The 22,186-nt window shown below is 35.7% G+C and overlaps 1 protein-coding gene across 1 annotated transcript in view; it reads right to left on the reverse strand.

Moving 5' to 3' along the window:
* RGS22 (regulator of G protein signaling 22) overlaps positions 1–22,186 on the reverse strand; it is a 139,536-nt gene that overhangs the window by 18,615 nt on the left and 98,735 nt on the right. Inside the window, exons 15-22 of the mRNA XM_021716336.1 lie at positions 19,989–20,183; positions 17,527–17,619; positions 15,191–15,363; positions 13,839–14,001; positions 10,759–10,917; positions 7,898–7,966; positions 4,905–5,066; positions 2,380–2,559 (exon numbers count right to left, since the gene is read on the reverse strand). Of these exons, the coding sequence (XP_021572011.1) occupies positions 2,380–2,559; positions 4,905–5,066; positions 7,898–7,966; positions 10,759–10,917; positions 13,839–14,001; positions 15,191–15,363; positions 17,527–17,619; positions 19,989–20,183 (1,194 nt within the window). The remainder of the gene's footprint in view (positions 1–2,379; positions 2,560–4,904; positions 5,067–7,897; positions 7,967–10,758; positions 10,918–13,838; positions 14,002–15,190; positions 15,364–17,526; positions 17,620–19,988; positions 20,184–22,186) is intronic.

Below are 22,186 nucleotides of genomic sequence, written 5' to 3' on the forward strand. Positions count from 1 at the left end.
GGCTTTAGCATAAGTAAAAGGGGCCAGTGAAACTGGCTGAGTGACGAAATCTTTCAGGCTTTTGGAACTGAGGGATAGGCAAAGGCTACACTGATAACAGTGCTGAAACAGCAGTTTTCTACTTACTATTCAGCTATTTTGTTCAACTTTGCTCTTATTTCCAATTTGATCTTTTTCCTTTCTGTCATGATACATCTCTTGTCACATCATTCATTCATGTGTCTTTGCCAGGTAGTTGGTCCACAAAGATAAATAAGAATCATTCCCTGCCCTCAAAGAGGTTACGATAGAATGGGAAAGTCAAATATGAGAACAGCCACTTTCAATTTAGTGTGATAAGTGTTGTGACAGGGACAAAAGCAAGGGCGAGAGAATGAAACTGTAAAAAGTTCAGGAGGGAAAATAGCAAGGACCATTTATGGATCTACAATATTTCAGTAAGACTGGGGCAGAGATGGCAGGGAGTGCCTAAAGATGTAACTAGAGAGATGTGTAGGAGTATGGACTTCATTCTGAGGGCATTGGGGAGCAATTAAAATATTTTAAGCAGAGAAGAGACATGATCAGATATACATTCTGAAAAAGATCACCCTGTCTGCAGTGAGTTGAATGGTTTGGAGAAAACCCAGAGGCAGGGAGATTTGCTAACAGATGTGAGACTTTGCAGATCCAAAGTGAGACAGTAGTGTGGAGATGGAGAAAAGTGGATAGAATGACAGATAACAAGGATAGACAACAAATAGGTAAGTTTTAGAGACTGATTAGATGTGGGAGTAAGGGAATGAGGGAGAGGGTAAACATGAAGATGGTTACCAGACCTCTGACTTGTATACCTAGGTAGGAGCGCTCCCTTAGGAAAACAGGAAGAATAACATACTCAGTGGGATAAGGTCCCTAAATAAAGATTTTCTATTTTCAGTGGGATGAGGCCCCTAAATAAAGATTCGCTATTTTCAGATTCTTCAAAAAAGTCTACATTTAAGATATATCTAGGACTCTGTTTTAGAAAATCAGGTAGAAGTTGTAGGTTAGAGGACTCTAATAAAATTATTTGGCTGCAGTCTCTGAAGTGTGTGATAGAACCAACCAATGTCTTCAGCTTTAGACGTTTACAGTCAGATCCGAAGCCTCTGATATAGACATAGCAAGTCCTAGCCTGGTTAGCTGGAGGCCTAGGCTGGGTTAAGTTATCTCTAAGATCTTTTCATTAACAGATGCTACAATCCTGACACCATGTTTTCTCTACTGCTCTCCAGCACATCCTCAATCATTCCTCTATATTTCTGCCTATTTTAATGCATAATTTGGATTTCAAGTCCACTTTCAGTTCCTGAAAGGACTCAGAACACAGCTGGCTCACAAATGCATGTTCAGGAATAATGGCCTTTTTCCATGCTCAAGGGTAATCTTACCCTAAATCTCTGTTTCATATCACTTAATTCATGACATGGTCTTCTCTATTACCCCTATTATAATTTATTTTTCTTAATCATTTTTTAGGAACAACATCACTAAAAGGCTTTTCAAAATGCAAATAAATTATGTTCACCAAGTCACTGTTTTCTATTATTTATCTTGAAAAGAAGTAACTTGAGCAGGTTAACAGGCATGATTTTCCTTTCATGAGTTTGTATACTTTATGTTGGTAGAGTACTTAAATCTCCTCTCACTTATTTTATGAGTTATGTGAATATTCCAATCTTTAAAAATACACAAATCTTTGGATACACATATTTTACACATTTTTGTTTTAGCAGATATTTCCAAAGGAAATACGAATGGTGAAAAAGAAAGGAGGAATTAGCTAAGTTTTATAAGTTAAAAACAAAAATGGCAATCATGGGAAGTTATAGTTTTTAATTTTATTTACTATTTATTATCATCAACAAAATAGCATGTAAGTAACCGTTTCTTATTTTCAGTGGCATATACAAAGATTTTTATTTATTTAATTTGAGTCGGGGTATTACTCTGTCACCCAGGATGTAGTGCAGTGGCATGATCACGGCTCACCACAACCTCGACTTCCTGGACTTAGGCAATCCTTCTGCCTCAGCATTCTCAGAAGCTGGGACTATAGGCATGCACCACGACACTCAAGTAATTTATTTTTTGTGGAGATGAGGTCTTGCTATGCTACCCAGGCTGGTCTCAAACTCCTGGGCTCAAGTAATCCTTCCGCCTTGGCCTCCCAAACTGCTGAGATTACAGGTCTGAGTCACTGCACCCGGTCCAAAGATTTTTAAATTAAATAGATTAAATCCCATTATTGGGAGGATTGAAATCTTGCCAAATATGAATAATGCAAGAGATTTAAAAGAATATCTAGCTTGTAATTCTATTTTAAAGTATGTTTAGCCTCATGCCCTGATCTCTTACCTGTGCCTCTCTAAATATATACGGTCCTAACTCCTTCCTGTGTTCAATGATCTTCTGGGCTTGTTCTACAGGAATGTCAATTTGCAGAGCTGGTGGAATATTGGAATTAATAAAGCAGTTGATAATAGTTGTGATCTTCTTCTGGATGACAGACTCATCACAATGAGAATGGCACAAGTCCTGAACGAGGAGGAAGAAAGACAGAATACCATATAATTAATGCATTACTAGACCACTTTATAAAACTGTGTCAATATGCATTTCAATTCATATATACATTTTAACTTCAGGTCAAGTGGGCACTGGGACATGTCAAAGCTATCTTTAAAAAAATCATAGCTTTTCTTTCTCTTGGATTTGAGGATCCTAAGACTTTGATACATATACTTATGTAAATACAGATTTCATTTCATCACTTGTTCCCCTAAGCAAAGGAAAAGCACTAGTGTTTACTTTGACCCATTTAACAAATCTATATTGAGTGCCTGCTATCTGACAGACACTAAGCTGTGCCTCAAGACAAGTCCTTTCCCTTTTAAGGTTCAATTTCTACTGAGGGAGAAGTATTAAAACACCCTACTCTGATTTTGGATAGTTAATAAATGTTATGTATACAGAGGGTCCTAGGAAAGCACTGAGAACAGGCACCTAATGCAGTCTATAGGTGGATATAAAAACTTTTCTGTTCAGAACTGCTTCTAAACCAGGATAATTTAGGCTCAAAAAGACTAGCAACATGAATGAACAGGCTGGTAGTGAATAGGTGTGACATTCCGTATCTTTTAGTATCTACATTGCTTGTTACCCTGTCACATTATCCTCTTCATAGATAATGCAAAAATAATGATTGTACATTAAAACGAGCCAGTTTTAAATTCACAGATGTAAGATTATCATTTTCTTTTTAACTAAAGAGGTCGCTTAGCAAGAATTATGGCATTTCTCTGTCTTTTTTCTAAATCACCAGAAAGCACACAAACTTGGAAGCTTCCAATTTTAGGCTAGAAACGAGCCAACCTTTACTAAGTACCTAGTATACGCTGGGCATTATAATAGCTGTCTCATGAATACTATGAAAGAAGGAAAAATTCTAGTGCCTGTCATGTAAAACTGTATGTATAGTTTGGCATAAGTTATGTGTGAAAACAGCTTAATATAAAAGTTACATTGTGACAACAGCTAGCACTTATTCAGTCTAGCATTGCCTCAGAAAAAGCCTATTTACACCATATGTTTGGTTCATTACCAAAAATACATTTTTGACATTTCTAGTAGGATTATCATATCTTTAATTTTTAAATTTGTATTATTTCATTTTTTTAGAAGCAGAGTCTTAGCTGAGTGCAATGACTCAAGTCTGTAATCCCAGCACTTTGGGAGGCCGAGGTGAGGGATTGCCTGAGCCCACAGGTTCGAGAACAGACTGGACAACTTGGTGAGACCTCATCTCTACAATAAAAATTTAAAAAATTAGCCAGGTGTGGTAGTATGTGCCTGTAGTTCCGGCTACTTGGAAAGCTAAGGCAGTAGGATAGCCTGAGCCCAGTAAGTCAATGTGGGGATGGCTGTGAGCATGTGTGCCACTGCACTCCAGCCTGGGCGACGGAGTGAGACTCCAACTCAACAAAAAGAAAAAAAAGAAAAGAAACAGAGTCTTGCTCTGTTGTCCAGGTTAGAGTGTAGTGGCACGTTCTTGGCTCACTGAGCCTCGACCATCCAGGCTCAAGCAATCCTCTTGCCTCAGCCTCCCAAGCAGATAAGACTATAGGCATGTGCCCAGATTTTTTATTATTATTATTTTTTGTAGAGATGGAGGTTCTTGCTATGTTGTCCAGGCTGGTCTCAAGCTCCTGGGCTCAAGTGACTCTCCTGCCTCAGCCTTCCAAAGCTGAACGCTGGATTTACTGGCATGAGCCACTACATTCAGCCAGCTGGGAAAAATTCTTATAAAGAGATCTGATTGTATGGATATGCCGAATGTGGATATCTTCAGGAAAAAATGTGTACCGTACATAAATGATATATAGAAATGTAGCTAAAACTCTCTTCATGATGGCTCTCATTAAGTCATAAGTATGTTAACACCCTGAAAAACTGAAAAACTTATCTAAAATGCTTGGGACCAAAAGTGCTTTGAATTTTAGAATATTTTCATTATACTGACCAGTTGAGCATCCCAAATCTGAAAATCCAAAATTTGACATGCTCCAAAATCCAACTTTTTGATGCCAAAATGATACTCAAAATAAATGCTCACTGGAGAATTTTAGATTTCAGATTTTTTGATTTGGAATGTTTAATCTATACTATCATTCCAGAGCTCACTCTTACTCTTCACCATATGATAATAAATGTATCTGGAGATTGGGCAATAAAAATTCCAATATTTATATACTGGTATAAAGAAGAAGACAAAATTGGGATATCTTATACAAATCTTGTCCATAAAGTTACAGTTAAAAATCTGATACTAATGCATTTCCTCCTCAAAAACAGGTGGTTTTCTCCAGTCCCAAATATGATACCTTATATTTTTGTACTTCTTGCCAAAACAGTACCCCATTTTCCAGTAAATCTCCTTTTAGAGCCACAAAACGTTGAAACTGTCTTGCAACAATTGGATTCAATAATGCTTTGCGAAAAGCAATAATTTCACAAGACGAAGAGATCCACTTACTCTCCACTGGCTGTCCAAAACAGAGAATACAGAAAATTAGCTGTGTGATAAAAAGTAATAAAGTCATTAATTAGGCTAAAAACTACCAACTTCTATCTCCTTTAATGCTGACTGTTGAAATTTGTAGCATGGATAAAAGAGAACTTAGCAACAACCCCCACCCCAAGTCCTGTTTTTCTCTCTTTTGTTTTATTTTTTAAGAGGTAGAGAGAAAAAAAAATGACCAGACAAACTTACAATATATTGTTTAAGAGTGTTAACAGAATGTTACATTTTAAGACTATGGTGGTGCATAGTGTGAGTTTGCAGTTAAACAGAACAAAGTAATCCTAATGTTATGATTACATTATTACATTATTATTTTATTATTATTATTTTTTGTGGGGTACAATTCAGGGCTAGGTATACAAATGTTCATTATGCATGTATCCTTGTTGATGAGGTGTGCATATTTTATTATTATATATGTTATATATTAACATACGATTCTCCTGTCTTTTAAAAAGTAAAAGTAGTTAAACATAAGACATTTTTTTCTATTTTTTAAGAAAAAAATTGTCAATTCATTTTATAATTTAAAGAGAAAATTTGCTATAGACTTAAGCTTCATAATTTCATTCTGAAAAAATTATGTTTTTAGGTGAGAAATGTTTTTATTATTTTTATTTTAACTTAATAAATTATGATTAATAACTAAGAACAATAAACAATCTTTTTTTTTTTGAGTTGGAGTCTCACTCTGTCGCCCAGGCTGGAGTGCAGAGGCACACTTCTGGCCACCACAGCCTCGACCTGCTGGGCTCCGGTGATCCTTCCGCCTCAGCCTTCCAAGTAGTTGGAACTATAGGCGCATGCTACCACGTCCGGCTAATTTTTTGATTTATTGTAGAGATGAGGTCTCACCAAGTTGCCCAGGTGGGTCTCGAACCCATGGGCTCAGGCAATCCACTCACCTCACCTCAGCTCCCAAAGCACTGGATTGCAAGCTGAGCCACCGAGCCCAGCTAAAAAACAATCTTTATTAATAAATTATTTTTAGTAATAAAATTCCTCTGAGAATTTATTTTATATAATATAAAAACCAGGCGCACCCATGGCATTTCAGTAAAGCGTAAACGTATTTTTATCTATATTTATTTTATACTTTCACAGTTTTGAAATATAAGGTATCTACTCTTTAGCTTTGACCATTTAATCACACATTTCTCCCTTTAGCATCTCAGATTAAAGAACATAGTAGATTTTACTGAATTTGCTGAATAGACTTTAATTTTATTGACATTTCCCAAAGCTGACTTTAGCATACAACTGTGCAAGGAAGCATCTTTCCAAAGGCAATGTTTTAGATGGACTTAGGAATTATATTAATTAAACTACATGAAAAATATCCATTACTTACAATGCATAAAATAAATTCTTGAAACAAATTATATGTAACCATCAATATAAGTATTTAGAGAATTATGTAAAAAAGTGCTGTGGTAACACAGAAGAAGGAGTGACTAATTCTGCCTTAAGATCTTTACAAAGTAGGGACTTGAAGATGACATCTAAACTGGAAACTGAAAAGTCAAGCAATCTAGATGGTTGGTGGTACCATTAATTCAGATGAAGTGAACAGATGTCTATCACTATTTTAATGAGGTACATGTCATGTTCTCTTGACAAAAAGTTAAGACCCTCACCATATGGTCCATATTAAAATTACAGCGCTATAAATAGGAATAACTATGTATAAGACTGGGATGTTTATTTAAAACCCACTCAGGAAATAATGTTTTAAGATCTGCTTCTTAAGATACTAAAACTTAGAAATTTAGATAAAACCTGTAATTTAACTAAGCAGAGAATAATATAATATGCAATGCACGATAATATAAAATATATGTCCATTCTACTTAGTATTTCAATAAAAATATAGCAAAAAAACCAAACAGTAATAAAGTGTCTTTCCTTTTAAGGGAAAAATGCAGAAAAGAGCATATTAACAGTTACATACATTTCTCTAATATTCAAATAAATTTTTATCTTTGTTGGTTTGCAGAGGGTCACCTGGGTCTAGCTAGACATTCTATCACAACCTTCAGAAAGATAAATACACATAAACTTGTAGACTCTGAAGTCTATGTTTATTGTGCTTGTTATAAAGCAAAATAGGCATCTTCTAGCAAGGTATCATACAGTGGTTTTAATAATCACCAAAATGAGAGTTATCATAATTCTTTCAAAGCTGAGGTGGAAGTCTATCTTTTTGTGTGTTTGCTTTTTGATGTTTTTTATTTTTTATGTGTGCTCCCATTCTGTAAAGTGGCTTTGTGAGGACATCTGGGAGCAACACGTGGTTATAACTAAAATTTAATTCTAAATAAAGGGGATAATGTAAGGTGATTTAACCTGGTGATTCTGCTGCATACAACTCATTGTTTTTTGTGTAATCCACTCTCAATAATAAATAAACTACCATATGCTGGAATGAACAGCTTGTCTCAAATCCATCACAGGCAGAATAAAGAAAAATACATGATTAAAGGCAATCATACACTTGAGCAGGCCAAGGATCTCTTTAAGAACAAAGCTCTGGTAGAGTCCCAGTTGCCTTCAAATCCCACCCGCCAATTAAGGACAGTACTAGGCAACGTCTTTCAGGTCCCCTCCGCTGTGGGAGATATTCTGTCTTCTTAATAAATCCTACTTTTAAAAAAAAAGAACAATATTGGTGATCAGCTGGTGGTTTAGAAAGCAGTGTCCACAGTGAGGGTCTTTGAACAAGAAGGGGAAGGAAAAAGCACACTTTAACAGAGAGAAACTTATAAGAGGAAAAATATAACAAGGATTACTTGCCTTCCAGACCCCAATTTTCCTTTCATGCTTTTGTAGTAAGAGCTCTTCTGCTACATCTTTCATCTGTACCTAAAAGCAAAATCAATCATTTTAACACAGAATGTCTAAAGTTTTGAAATTATTTACTAACTTGACAGCTTTAAAAAATGAGGTCAGGTTGGATAGGACATAGTGCAGTTCAAGAGAAAGAGGATCAAACTTAGAATAGAAGCCATGCGGTCAGGTTCCAAGTTCTCTGAACACCATTTCCACCTCTTCAAATTAGCGATAATAATACTTGACTGTATTGCCTCAAATAGTAATGATGGTTTCACACTGGCTCACGTGGGAACTAAAGCTGGAGGTCTCATCAAGTTGCCCAGGTTGATCTCGAATCCCTGGACTCTGGCAATTTTTTAGCTATACTTCCACAACTAATTGTAGAACACACAAGTTAGTCAACACAGAAGGAAACAGTAGATATTTCTTGGAGTTAATGTCTATTCATAATATTTCCCCTTTTGTGAGAACCACTCCTGCCAAATCTATGCTACTGACTCCACCTTTCTGTCCACAGCAGATAGATCTAGGAGCTAAACAAGAAAGATAAGAACTAGAATCACTAAGGCTGAATCTTTTGGATAGACACAGCCAGGAGAAAATACCTAAGAATCTTTGGAGGGTTCCTATGGCTGTCCTGGTCTACGCCTTTTCTAAAACTTGGGCATCTTTAAGTGTGTGAGATTGCCCCAACACCATTATAGAGTAAATTCACACCCCTCCTTTTTGACTTTGGCTTACAGTTGCTGGCCACCCAAAGAATGCCAAATTAGGAAATGATGAGTTACAATAAAATTACTGTAGAAAACAAAATGAGAAAATGTGATAAATAATATTAGTAAGCCAAACATCCTTTTGCTTGGCTTTGGGTGGAGAATTGGAAATAGCCTGAAGAAAGAGAATGAGGAGATTTGCATTTTCCCAAAGCTTATTTCCAGGAACTTTTGCCTAAAACAAGCCAGCTCTTCTTATCCATACTATAAATTGTGTTCCCAGCTGTATTGTGTTTTCCTAACTAAGTTGCTCAGCTCAAATGACTAAGGATGTTCCCAGATAAGTTGACCTCAAAGCACTTAAGAAATTGAATAAGGAAGAAAGCTTTTTCAGGTTCTTCCTGGTCAGTATTCATGACATGTAGTTTTGCAAACTAAAGTCCAAAATTACATGTTTTCTGACCCTTGTGTTATTTTTGTAAAGATCAGGGTTACCTGTTTTTAGGTGTATTAATGACACTTTAAATTTATCTTTTTTTTTAAACGGGTTTCTCACTCTGTCACCCAGGCTGAAGTGCAGTGGCATGCTCACGGTCACTGCAGTCTCAACCTGCTGGGTCCAGATAATCCTTCCATTTCAGCCTTCCAAGTAACTGGAACTACAGGTGCCCACCACCACACCCGGTTATTTTTTTTATTTATTTCAGAGACAAGGTCTCATCAAGTTGCCCAGGCTGGTCTTGAACCCCTGGACTTTGGCAATACTCTAGTCTCTGCCTCTCAAAGTGCTGGGATTACAAGCATGAGCCACCGCAACCGGCTAACGCTTTAAATTATCAAAGTAATACTTCTTGTCAAAGAAAAACAAAACATAGCGAAAACAAGCCTACTCTAAAGGAAAGAATAAAAATCTCTCTCACTGCCCAAACCCATTCCCAGGAAACAAATAATTTTAGATAGTTTTCCTTAAGCATAAACATAAAAGATTGATAGATAAATGGATGAATGGATGGATAGATATGCATAGATAAATATCAAGCTCTAAGTAGATGTAGTGGTATTACTTTCTACATATTGTTCTGCATCCTGCTTGTTTCACTCAATAAGTTATGTCTTTCATATAGTACAAGTGGACATTTCATTTTTATGTTTTAATATCATTTTATATGAAAATCTGCATGGTTTTCCACAGTATGGAATTATCTTTTTTTTTTTAGTTGGAGTCTCACTTTGTCACCCAGACTGGAGTGCAGTGGCCATTCCCAGCCACCACAGCCTTGACTTGCTGAGCTCCGGTGATCTTTCTGCCTCAGCCTTCCAAGTAGCTGGAACTACAGGCACGTGTTACCACGCTCGACTGATTTTTTGATTTATCGTAGAGATGAAGTCTCACCAAGTTGCCCAGGCAGGTCTCGAACCCGCGGGCTCAGGCAATCCACTCACCTCAACCTCCCAAGGCGTGGGATTACAGGCTGAACCACCGAGCCCGGCTTATGGAATTATCTTAATTCATTTAACTCTTCCCCCATATGATACTGAAATAAATGTCCTTATATACCCTTAGTCCCTTTGTGTACAGACTTAATAATATTAAAAATAGCAACTACATTAATAGACATTTGAGTGTTTGCTGGGTGCCAAGCACCATGCTAAGAAATGAAACACACATTGATTTCATTTCATTTTCATAATCTTATGAAGCAATTATTATTATTAGCTCCATCATTCAAATGAGAAAGCTACATTTATGAAACATAAAAGTGGTACAATTAATATGTGTTGAGATTAAAATTTGGCAGTCTGAGCCGGGCATGGTGGCACGTGCCTGTAGGCCCAGTGACTTGGGAGGCTGAGGCAGGAGGATCACTTGAGCTCAGGAGTTCAAGGCTGCAGTGTGCTGTAATCATGCCTGTGAACAGCCACTACACTCCAGCCTGGGCAACACAGCAAGACACCATCTCAAAACAAAACCAAAAACACTTGGGAAGTCCGACTTAATACTTTTAACACTATCAACAGAAGTACAATGGCTGGATCAGCAAGTATGCACATGTGAGGTTTTGGTAGATACTGCCAGTTGCTATCCAAAGACCATACTAATTTACATACTTTTATCTTTTGACGTGCAGCAAACTGTTCACTTGCAAGAAACAATGGCAACCACACATTTTCTAGCCTATTTAGGACATGCTTTTGAACTTCAATTAGAACAGGAGCATCAAGTTGCTCATGGAGAATCTTCCCCCAGCCACCACTTGAACGCATTATCTAAGAAAATAAAAATGAGATAGAAACTATAAACTTGTGCTAAAAATAGTCATTAATTCGCTCATTCACTTTAAAACTACTTGCTGCACACCTGATAGGTGCCACAATTTTCATTTTCTGTATAGCGTCTCCTGGCTATAATATTATGTACAGTAATCACAGATAACTCCCCTAACATCAGACAGACAATTGTGGTTTATGTGGCAGTTGTTTTAGATGTATGATTGGACTTATAATATATTAAAAAGAACACATAAATGGGGTGGGGTTTTTATACTGCATGACCACAAGCAATGACATATTTTTCTTCTCCATGAACTCGTATCTTAACTGTAAAATGGGGACAATGGCCTATCAGTGTTCTAAGTTCTCTTCTATCTCTAATCTTCTTTTTTTTTTATTATAAAGATGTGGGGTACAATTCAGTGTTAGGTATACAAATGTTGATTATGCAGGTACTCTTGTTGATGAGGTATGCCCCTCCCTTCCCTAGCAGTTTCCCTGAACTGGCAATCCCTCCTCTCCCTCCTCTGACAGTTTCCCACTAGGGATTCTCAGTTTGCCAATCCCTTTCTTATAGTATTATAATAATTGTGCAAGGTCCGCTTATGAGTGAAACATATGGTACTCTGTTCTTTGTTTCTGTGATAGGTCACTGAATATGATCGACTCTAAATCCATCCTAGTTGCTGCAGAGTCCATATGTTTGTCCTTCTTTATGGCTGCATAATATTCCATTGTGTATATGTACCACATTTTTTTAATCCAGTCCAGCTTCGATGGGCAACATGGTTGGTTCCAAGTTTTTGCTATTGTGAATAGAGCTGCAACAAACATACGTGTGCAGGTATCTTTTTTGTAGAATGATTTGAGTTCCTCCAGGTATATTCCCAAAGGGCTATTGCTGGGTTATCTCTAATCTTCAATGAATCTGTGATTCTAGACAAATTGAACCACTTGAGAAAAAATTTCATCTTATGGATAAAGAAAATGAAGTATTAATTGGTTAAGAGATAACCATGACCCAGATATTGTAAGTACATATATCAAACCAACAAATATTGGGTTGGAGGTGGCAGGGTAACGGTAGCAGGAACAACATAGGGCTGTTCCAACAACTTCTAAGAAGAAAACAGAGGTAGCAGGAAGCAGAGAAAGGTCAAGTTTTATAGGTAATTGACTTGCACAGATAGCACCACATATAAAACACAATTTCTCTGTGGTCCAGCTTAAGTATTGGCTTCAGCTTAAGTATTGGCTTCGGCAAGCTACTAATGGCTATTTCCTGTTGTAACCGATTCTATTTTTTCCCTGTTTCTGTGTGCACACTGATAAAAATCTCTGGATTGCTCACTGGAACAACTGTCCTCTTTTTAGTTCTCCTTTGATTAATAATATTAATAAAACACCACTACTAATAATATTGTTTTATATAAAAACAAAAAAATCCTCTTCTCAGTCCTTCTTGATAATATCAATGAAATAATATTATAATAATATTGTTTTGCATAAAAAAGAAGAAAAAGAAAAAAGACTACCTTGCTAATCAAAGAGCAAATTGGCCACACAACTGAAATTAGGACTCACATGATCTTTATAAAATTTAATGTGATGCAGACATCCTTAAGTGTAAAATAAATGAAAATGTAATGACAAAGATGAATAAGGGTCATTGGGAAAATTCCTCTGTAGTAAGTTCATCCATTTGCTGTGACAGCAATGGGTGACTTTCACTGACTTAAATTCTCAGTATGTTGTATGTACTTTGGAGGGTTCACACAGTAGCATCAGATACCATGAAACCTCACGCAATGTAGCACAAGCCAAATAGAAAACAAATGCTTTCCATGTGTTTATTTCATTCTTGTGCTTATTGAGATACCCAACTACTTTTGCTAATATGTCCCAGATTTGTATCCTGGGAACTAACAAAAAGGCATTTTTGTCAAAGTTGCTTAATTCTAGAATTTCTGCTCCCTCCTACTCCCAAAGACTATTCCTTACTTTCCCTATACTAAAGACCTAGCTTTTAAATTTGTTATGCCCTACTTGTGAGCCTCTCTGAATTTTTCTTTAAATTACTGAACTTAACATTAATCTGAAATTTGGATTTTATAAATACATGCCATTAGGACTTGCATTCTTGTAAACTATCAAAATAAAAAAAATCATATCTTTAAGTGTTAATGTAGTACTAACAAACTTCTAACTAAATTATAATATGTAATTCTTTGTATTTCAAAAGTATAGAAATTGAGCCATACTTTATTAAAAATGTTACATGAATACAAACCCACTGCTGAATTTCAATCTGATAGTTTTGCTGTCAACCTAATAATACTCATTATTAATAAGGTGTGATTAAGGCCAAAGAACATTGGTCCAACAAAATGGTCAAACTTGTGTTTCTTGTCAGTAAAAATAGTTTCAGAGACAATATAAATGTAAACATAATTTTCAAGGATTGAATCTGTTTGGAGTAATATCAGCTAAGAGAAGAATAGGAAAGAGCATAGAGGTTAGGCTTACTGGTTGGTAATGGTTATTTTCCTACTTGTTGACAGGTGCAGGGACCTTGACTACCTTGTTCATCACTTATTGTGAGCACCTAGAACAGTGTCTGGCATATCATTGGTACTCATATTTGTTGAATGAGTGAATGAGCAAATGAATAAAAGTTATGCTTATTTTATAAATTTCTTTTGAAAGTAACACATTTAATATTATGTAACACTTGTGTGAATTTTAAAGATATTTAATTTATAGATACTTATGGATACCTAAATAAATATCAAAAGTATCTAACATATAAGTCAATAGAGCAAAAGAAAAGAAAAAAAGAGGCTTTCAGGGTTTTGGCAAATAGAAATAATTACTGGCTTTCATAGGTTAATATAAAAAATAGACTTGCATGTTGATACCTGATCCTGCTGATATAGAGAAGCTGGACTGTTGGGTCCAAAGAAATATTTTTTATTAAGGTATTTGTTTTTAATGTATATCGATTTTCCCTCCCTTTGATTTCGATCTCTGTAAGTTATTCTTCGGAACTGCTCAATGTCTGTCCAGCACATAAGGTCCATGCTAAAATGGAAACAAAAACAAAGTACAGCCCTTCTTACTTATTTCTCTAAATTTTAATAAACATCAAACAGATTGTTGTTTTGACAGAACTCAGAAAGTGGCTGTCTTGACTAGTCAGCCCAACTAATTAGATCATGGAACTAATGAGTACAATATTGTATCTCTTATCCCTTTCAGTTTGGTTGACTCTATTATACTCCTAATCCTGGCTAAATATATGAATGATGACAAAGGAGTACCAGGATCAGAAAAAAAATGTATCATTATTGGCAGGGTCTCAGAGTTCTCCCATTAATGTTTAACTAGCAGCATCAAGTTCAAAAGTAAGAACATTTCCACATGGCATATTTGTTTGACAAAAGGTGAAATTTACCTGAGGGCTCAGGTGAGACCTCATCTCTACAATAAAATCAAAAAATTAGCCGGGCGTGGTAGTGCACGCCTGTCATTCCAGCTACTCAAAAGGCTGAGGCGGAAGGATCGCCGGAGCCCAGCAGGTCGAGGCTGCGGTGGCTGGCAGCGGCCACTGCACTCCAGTCTGGGCAACAGAGTGAGACTCCAACTCCAAAAAAAAAAAAAAAGGTCAAATTTAAAATAATCCTCATCACAATGAAGAGGAATTATATGCAGTGAAATTTGGCTCCCAGGTCTAACCAGTTTCTGTTAGCTTGGAAGAAAATTAACAGGAAAAAAATATAATCAATACTTCAGTTGGTATTAGATAAATATGTTATAAAGTTCCAAGATTCTGTGTAAAACCACAATGTTTCCTCTATATATCAGTTAGTAAAAATTATATAATATTACAATAATTTCAAACTTAGTGAAATATTTAAAAGATACATTACAGAAGTAGTAATTAAAGTACCTGTCTAGAGAAATGTAAAAGAAACAAACAGCAGAAAAGAGAAAAAAAATAAAGCATGCTGGTGTTTTAAGTTAGCCATTGCTAAAATTATCAACAAATATTGTGTAACTACTCAAAATAACCATTTGAAGGTTGCAACAATCAAAATGCACTTCAAGAAAATGTTATTCATACAGATCTCAAATCATCATGTTCATCACATTGTACTGATGTGGGTGAAATCTAGCACCAAAACACTACTACAATATGTCGAATCAAAACCAGTAGCTGAGAAAAATGTTTTAAGTCAGAAATACATTTTTAAATGGTTATGTTCCTCACCTTGAAGAATGAGCCTCAAGAAACTGACGGAAATGTTCAAACTCCAGTTTGTTTTTCAGCAGATCATTAAAAGTAAAATGCCTGTATTCCACAGGAACATTATTCCAATATTCTGGGTTTTTAGAGACGTTAGAGAGTGATAAAACACCAGTTCCAATTTTACCAGTGGTATCCTAGTGAAATAATACTTTTCATAAAAATCTCTTAACACAAAAAATTATTTACAATTTTACATAAAGAAACTGAAAGAAAAATTAACTATCAGACCAAGACCATTTAACAAGTCAACAGCTGAACTGGGTAAAGACTCTAGGTGGTCTATGAGATTCTAACTTATATCAAATTCTGGTCTGTTCCTTTCCATTCTATTCCCTTCTTTTCATGAACATTTATAGTATATATAGTAAATATTTACTATATATAAAGCACTTGTTTGTAAAAAATTAATTTTACCATTTTTCTTAGTACAGAATATGTCTTTTGTCATAATAAGAAAATAAAAATCACACATAATACTACTTTTCAGAGGTAACCACCATTAACATTTTTGTATACATTCTTCCAGTCTTTTTTATATATGTACATGTGGGTAGTTTATTAAAAATGAAAATAGAGGCTGGGCGCAGTGGCTCAAGACCTTGTCTGTACAAAAACCCAAAAAATTAGCCAGGTGTGGTGGCATGTGCCTATAGTCCCAGCTACTCTGGAGGCTGAGGTGGAAGGATTACCTGAACCCAGAAGGCTGAGGCTGCAGTGAGCCATGATTGTGCCACTGCACTCCAGTCTGGAAGACAGAGTGGGACCCCAACTCAAAGGAAAAAAAGAAAAGAAAATAGGGTATTATGATGGTTACATAGTTCAGCAGACTGAATGGAAAGAGATTTACCATGTCTAATATAATTTTTAAAAAAATGAAGATAGGATTATGTACCTGTGTAAGATTATGAATATGTACCTGTGTATGGTTTTGTAACCTGTTTCTTTTTCTTAACTATATATCCTAAACATAAAACATTCTTTTATAACCTAGTTTTTAAAACTAGGTTTTAGTAATATTAGATACTTATAGAGCATCCTTTGAGTGTAATCACCTTCATATAAAAGTTAGTTTTTAGGTAATTTTAAGACCTCTGGCCTTTTTGAAGAGTTTACAAGCCCTAAAGAGCAAAGAATTAGAGAGGCTTATTCTTTGAAAGGCCTTTCCTTATATAATTAACCCATCTCCCTATTTGTTTTTGTAAAGTGTCCAACCATAAGATAAACGACCAATATTTTTTAAAATCAAATTTTTACTGCAGAAGGATAATTGAAGAGTGTTACAAAGTTTACAATACAACCTTATACACTGTATTGTGCTACCTTTATGGATTTCTGTGCATCCTTTTCAAGATTAATTAGTACTGTCTCAAATAGAGAACTTCTGTGTTAATAAAGCAACTATCATAAAGGTTACATTTTTAAAAATAACTACTCTTTTTTAAAACTTGTATAAGAACAAATATTTAAAACAGATACAAAGAGAAAAGCAAAATAATCACCTGCAACTCCATCACTCAGAGTTATCTTTAACATTTTGGTTAATATCTTCCCAGACATGTATTTTTGCATATGTGGAGACACATAGAAATACATATATAATTTTACATAAATAGGATCATACCACACCAGCATTTTTGTTTCATGTATTCTTATATAATAATATGTTCTAAACACTTTTCAGGCTATTAACTGTCATTTTAATGTAGGTGCACACATTATATTATATTTTATAGTTTTAAGAATCTATCATGGTTTACTTTGCCAAGCCAAAAGATGCAACTTCATATATCAAAATTACACTTTGATACGCTAATCCATCCTATGATCTCTTTACTGACTTCCCCAATTCCTTTCTATAATTTTTTCTTTATTGTTGTGCCTATTGCTGTCACAGAACAGTTTCTCTTCTGTTTAGAAAACTCTATTTAACTATTCTGTGACCTGATAACAAATAGAAAGAGCAGCTGTCATACAAAAAATAACTGGTAACATCCAAAGGAATGTTATTTGACTTGACAGCTCAATTGTCGGGTCTTAGCTAAGGCAAATGAGTGCTTTGGCTCCCTATGCTACCTGTCTGCTTTGTTTTTTTGGCTCTGCTGTTAAAAGCATCAGTAAAATATAACACCCGCAAATGTAGCATGCTAGGCAAAGGAATAGCAAAAAAATGAAACTGCCTGTCCCCTACTTTATAAATACACAGTCTCCTCAATATACAATCTCCTTCTCTCCAATATATAAAATAGCAACCCTCCCCAGGATAAAAATTTGTTTTTCAAAGTAGAAAGTTGTTTTACCTCAGATTTCTTGGGAAATGTCTCTTTATGCAAAGACTGTAGCTTACTGAAGTATGTGGAGTCTAGTTGTCGAGTTTCTTCTACCAGATCAACCTAAAAATAAATAAATAAATAAATAAAGCTTGTAACATCAATAGAAGGCATGACTTGCCAACAACAGTGGGGTAAAAACCAAATACAGCTGTCAATAAAGCAAATTATGTTGAAAGTTAAAGCAGGAAGACCAACATAGTTAAAAATATTAGCTAAGCAGGGTCATGCTCCAAATGCATGTGATAAAAATTGCACACATTTCTATGTAATGATATAGTGCCATTTCTTTTCTGGACACCCCATGTAAACTTGCAAACAATGCAAATATGTTGGTAACATTTCCCATTTCTACTCAATGTAACAGGATAATAGTCATGAAGGCAGATGCTGCTAGTTTTAGGGACCAAATAATTCATGGAAGAACAAGAAATGACCAGTCTCTATATTATTACTAGTCTGTGAGCAAAGACTTTATTGTTGTAGCAAGAAAGGAGACAGTCAATCATCAGATTAAACCTCAAAGCAGGTCTCAGCCTTGTAGAGTGCGTAATTCACTATTTTATATAGTCACGAGAGCAAGACCATTCTCTATTTCTATATTGCAAGGAAAAACCAGTTCAGCTGACTAGCTGCCTGAGAACTTTTGGTATTTAATAGCTAGCTTTGATAGTCTGCTTGGTTATCCGTTTTGGGAAAGAGTCTACATAATACAGTCAGCTGGACTTTAAAATAAGTCCTCTGGGTTGAATTTGAGGAATTTTCTAGAACTAAGATTTATTTTTCCTCTTATTAAAAACAGTGTATAATTTGTCCCATACATTTTAAAAGAATCATTACTAATACCAACTTTTTGGTTTAGGGAAATTAGTTATAGTTCCAGTTTTTTTTTTTAACTTCACAGGGCCATTTCCTCTATTTCATACACTATATTTAAAATAATATAGCTGAGTGTGGTGGCATGCACCTGTAGTCTCAGTTACTCGGGAGGTTGAGGCAGAAGGATCACCTGAGCCCAGGAGATCGAGGCTGCAGTGAGCCACTTGCTCTCCAGGCTGGGTAACAGAGTGAAAACCTGAGTCTAATAATCATAATAATAATAACAACAATAATGGACGAGCTCGGTGGCTCAGCCTGTAATCCCAGCACTTTGGGAGACCGAGGTGAGTGGATTGCCTGAGTCCATGGATTCGAGACCAGCCCAGGCACCTTGGCGAGACCTTGTCTCTACAATAAATTTTAAAAATTAGCCTGGCATGGTAGTGTGCGCCTGGAGCTCTGGCTATTTGGAAGGCTGAGGTGGAAGGATTGCCGGAGCCCAGTGGGTCAACATTCCAGCCTGGGAGATGGAGTGAGACTCCAGCTCAAAATAAATAAATAATCATGATAATAATAACGACAATAACTACAACAACTGGAGATAATTTTTTAAAATTTCATAAGACGTCCAAATTTTCCTAGTTTTTATAGTAAAAAGATGCTATGCTAAGTTTTCAGAACAAAGATAAATCAGGAATAAATTAGTCATTGAATTTAGTAAGCCATAAGAGTGGTTTCAGTCACAGTCCACCAAGGGAACTCTATCCAAGACGTTTTGAATAGAGTTATCTTCATCACCTAGCCTATATCCTTCCTGATAGAAGACATGACTATCTAAGATGCTGCTGAGGAGACATATAGAATAACAATACAAAGACAGCAGAATTCCACCTAAAATGACTCATGTACAGGGTACATGCATTAACTTAATATACAAAATATCCATGTATGGTTTTAGTCTGTGATTCAAAATAAATATTTAGAGAAATTTATCCCACCCATCACTATGCATAGTGAAAATATTCAAGCACTGAGGCTTAAAATGACCCTTTTCAGAATGAAAAAAGATGTCTTGAAACTTTTATCCAATCAAGCAGTCTGACCTGATGAACATCTGTGGTAGTTTTAAAATAGAAGCACTGAAGTCAGAGGATGTGCTTTTCGCAATACATATGAAACGTTTATATTTTCCATGGGTGTAATATTTACTGTAACTCATTCAGCATAAAATGGAATGCACTTTTTCCATTAATCTAAATTAAGATTACTGCTGAGAAGTAGTAAGAAGGGACGGCCAGTATATTATCATGGCATATTTTGCTGGTTCACAGAAATCCAAAACTCAGATTTCTCTCTTCTGACATATTTGTACAAAGAAAAAAAATGATATAGATTTGAGTCTTTTGTTAGGAGACGATAGGAAAGCTGGTGAAAAAGAAAGTTAATAAATACTTTCCCTGCCCCAATTTTGAGGCTGCCACTATCATAACTTGAAATCCCTAGCCCAAGTGAGACCTTTTCCAGTTTTTCCCTTGTGAGTTAGTGATGCTGCTTATCATTACTTTTTTGGTAAGCCTGAATGGTTCACGCACAGTTTATCAGTGCCACCATACCTTTCTGTAAGCAACTTGGTCGGATTTGACCATCTTTGTCCAGGGCTCAAGAAGGAGAAGAAGGATGTATTCTTCTGCTGTGTCAAAAAGGTCTTCAAATGGTGGTTGTATTTTCATATAAATTTCTTTTTTCTTTTCCTGTTGGAGTCCAATGTCAAGAGTGGCAGAAGGAGCAACGTATGTGGCAAAAAGATACTAAGGGAGAAGACAGAGGAACGGAGAGGATGTTGGGAGAAATCGCAATGGTTAGTAGATGCCTTCACAAAGACTTTAAAAAAACTAAGTGAAGGCAAAAAAAGCCCTAGTGATATTTTTTCTGGAAAGTATGGGTAAAACTACTTAAAACAAAGTAATGCATCTATTCAGAAGACTGTTTTTCCTTTTCTTTTCCTGTTTCTTCATTTGTAATTGATCAATTAGCCACTTTTTCTCAGATTACAGAAACCCTGAAGATGTACTAAGTATTATTATGATTAATTCAACATTATATTTTTCCCCTTATGTTCATGATGTTTCTAATACATTTGTATTACTTTCCAAAGTGGTTTGAAATGCATTTTTGGAAACAACAGGCAGGAATACACTAGGGCTGAAAAGCTGGCTATCGGTCCTCTAGTCTAAAGACCAGACTACTTGCCCTTCCTAATTGATCTGTAGAGTTCTTAAGACTGTTGCTAATTATCCCTTTCTGCTATAAAATCTCCCCATCTGGCATCCAATGCTGTGAAAGAAATACAGGAAAGGAACAAGTATGAAGAGAAAGATATACACAGAACTTCCAGCAAAGCTACCATAAGTGTCAGTTCCAGTCTACTATTGTCCTGTCTCTCAATAATAGCTAATTATATCTGAAAAGTAATTTAATAACAATTTTCCTTTTTAAATTTTGCATGCTGTATATGTCATTCCCTGAATATCAGATTTAAATGTAGTTTCACGAAGAGCCTCTCATTAATTATATTTTATTTTAATTTTATTTCATATATTTAGAATTTGGACCTGATAATGTCTAGATTCAACTCAGGATGGCTAGATAGACATAGATATAAATTTGTACCAAAGAGAAAATAATAGCCTTATTTAAAATAATCTTTTGAAAGTTTTAGAGGGTACATATTTATAACACAAGCATTTACTGAGCACTGCATCTACTGTGTCTTAGACACTTGGCTAGGTGCCAGGTTTGCAAAGCTCAGTGAACAACAATCCATGCCTGTCCTGAAGGAGGTTATAATGGTTATAATACAGTATAAGTGCTATAATAAAGGTATGTATTGCAAATAAGCTCTTAATAATTGCCCACACTTTCTTTTAAGCTCATCTCCCACTAATCACTTTCTGAATTTTACACTCAAATACCAAATTTTCTATGATTTCCTTAAACCTTGTTGTTTTGCCATTCCATACCATTGTATATATTATTCCTTCAGTCTTGGATATTTACTCTAACCCACACACCTTGTCTGCTTGATTAACTCTAATTTACTGTTTAAAATCAACATGAATTTCTCCCCCTCTAGGAAGCGTTCACTCAAACTCTCCTTCCAAGATCATACTTTCTGCTGCTGCACCTGTTACACAGTAATGCATTATGTATTTATGTGTCTTCTCTTCTGGACCGAGATCCTTGAGGGCAAAGAGTGTAGGGCTTACTCACCTGTGAATCTCCAAATCCTAAAACTGTCTTTGGCAGAAAGTAGCTGCCATAAACATGTATTGAATTGTACCAAATCCACAGAAAAGACTCATTTACGTACTGGAATGAGGAAGGAAAGGATTTTAGAAATCCTTCAGAGAAAAGATAATTCTTAAGCGAAATCTCTTTTCTTTTATTTTTATATACAGTTAGGATTTTGCTAAGTTGCCCAAGCTGGACTCAAACTCCTGGACTCAAGCAGTCTTTTCTTCTTGGCCTCCCAAAGTGACAGGATTGTAAGCATAAACTGTATCTTTAAAGATGAATTAAAGTCAGTCAGACAAGAGAAAAGCGTTGATGAGAAAGATAGTCCAAACAGAGGCAAAACACAGGCCAATACATGTAGGCCTACAGGGGCCTTAAAAACCCATGGAGAGATTCCAGGCTTCCAATAGGATAATACTGGTTAAAGCAGAGGGGTAGAATAAGAGAAGATGCTTTAAAATGAGGCAGGGACCAGAGAACCCTTTGTTAAGAAATTTAGATTTTACATAAAGATATG

The sequence above is a fragment of the Carlito syrichta genome, unplaced genomic scaffold (assembly GCF_000164805.1).
Source record: "Carlito syrichta isolate Samal-C Ts95f unplaced genomic scaffold, Tarsius_syrichta-2.0.1 Scaffold308755, whole genome shotgun sequence".
NCBI classification, from domain to species: domain Eukaryota; kingdom Metazoa; phylum Chordata; class Mammalia; order Primates; family Tarsiidae; genus Carlito; species Carlito syrichta.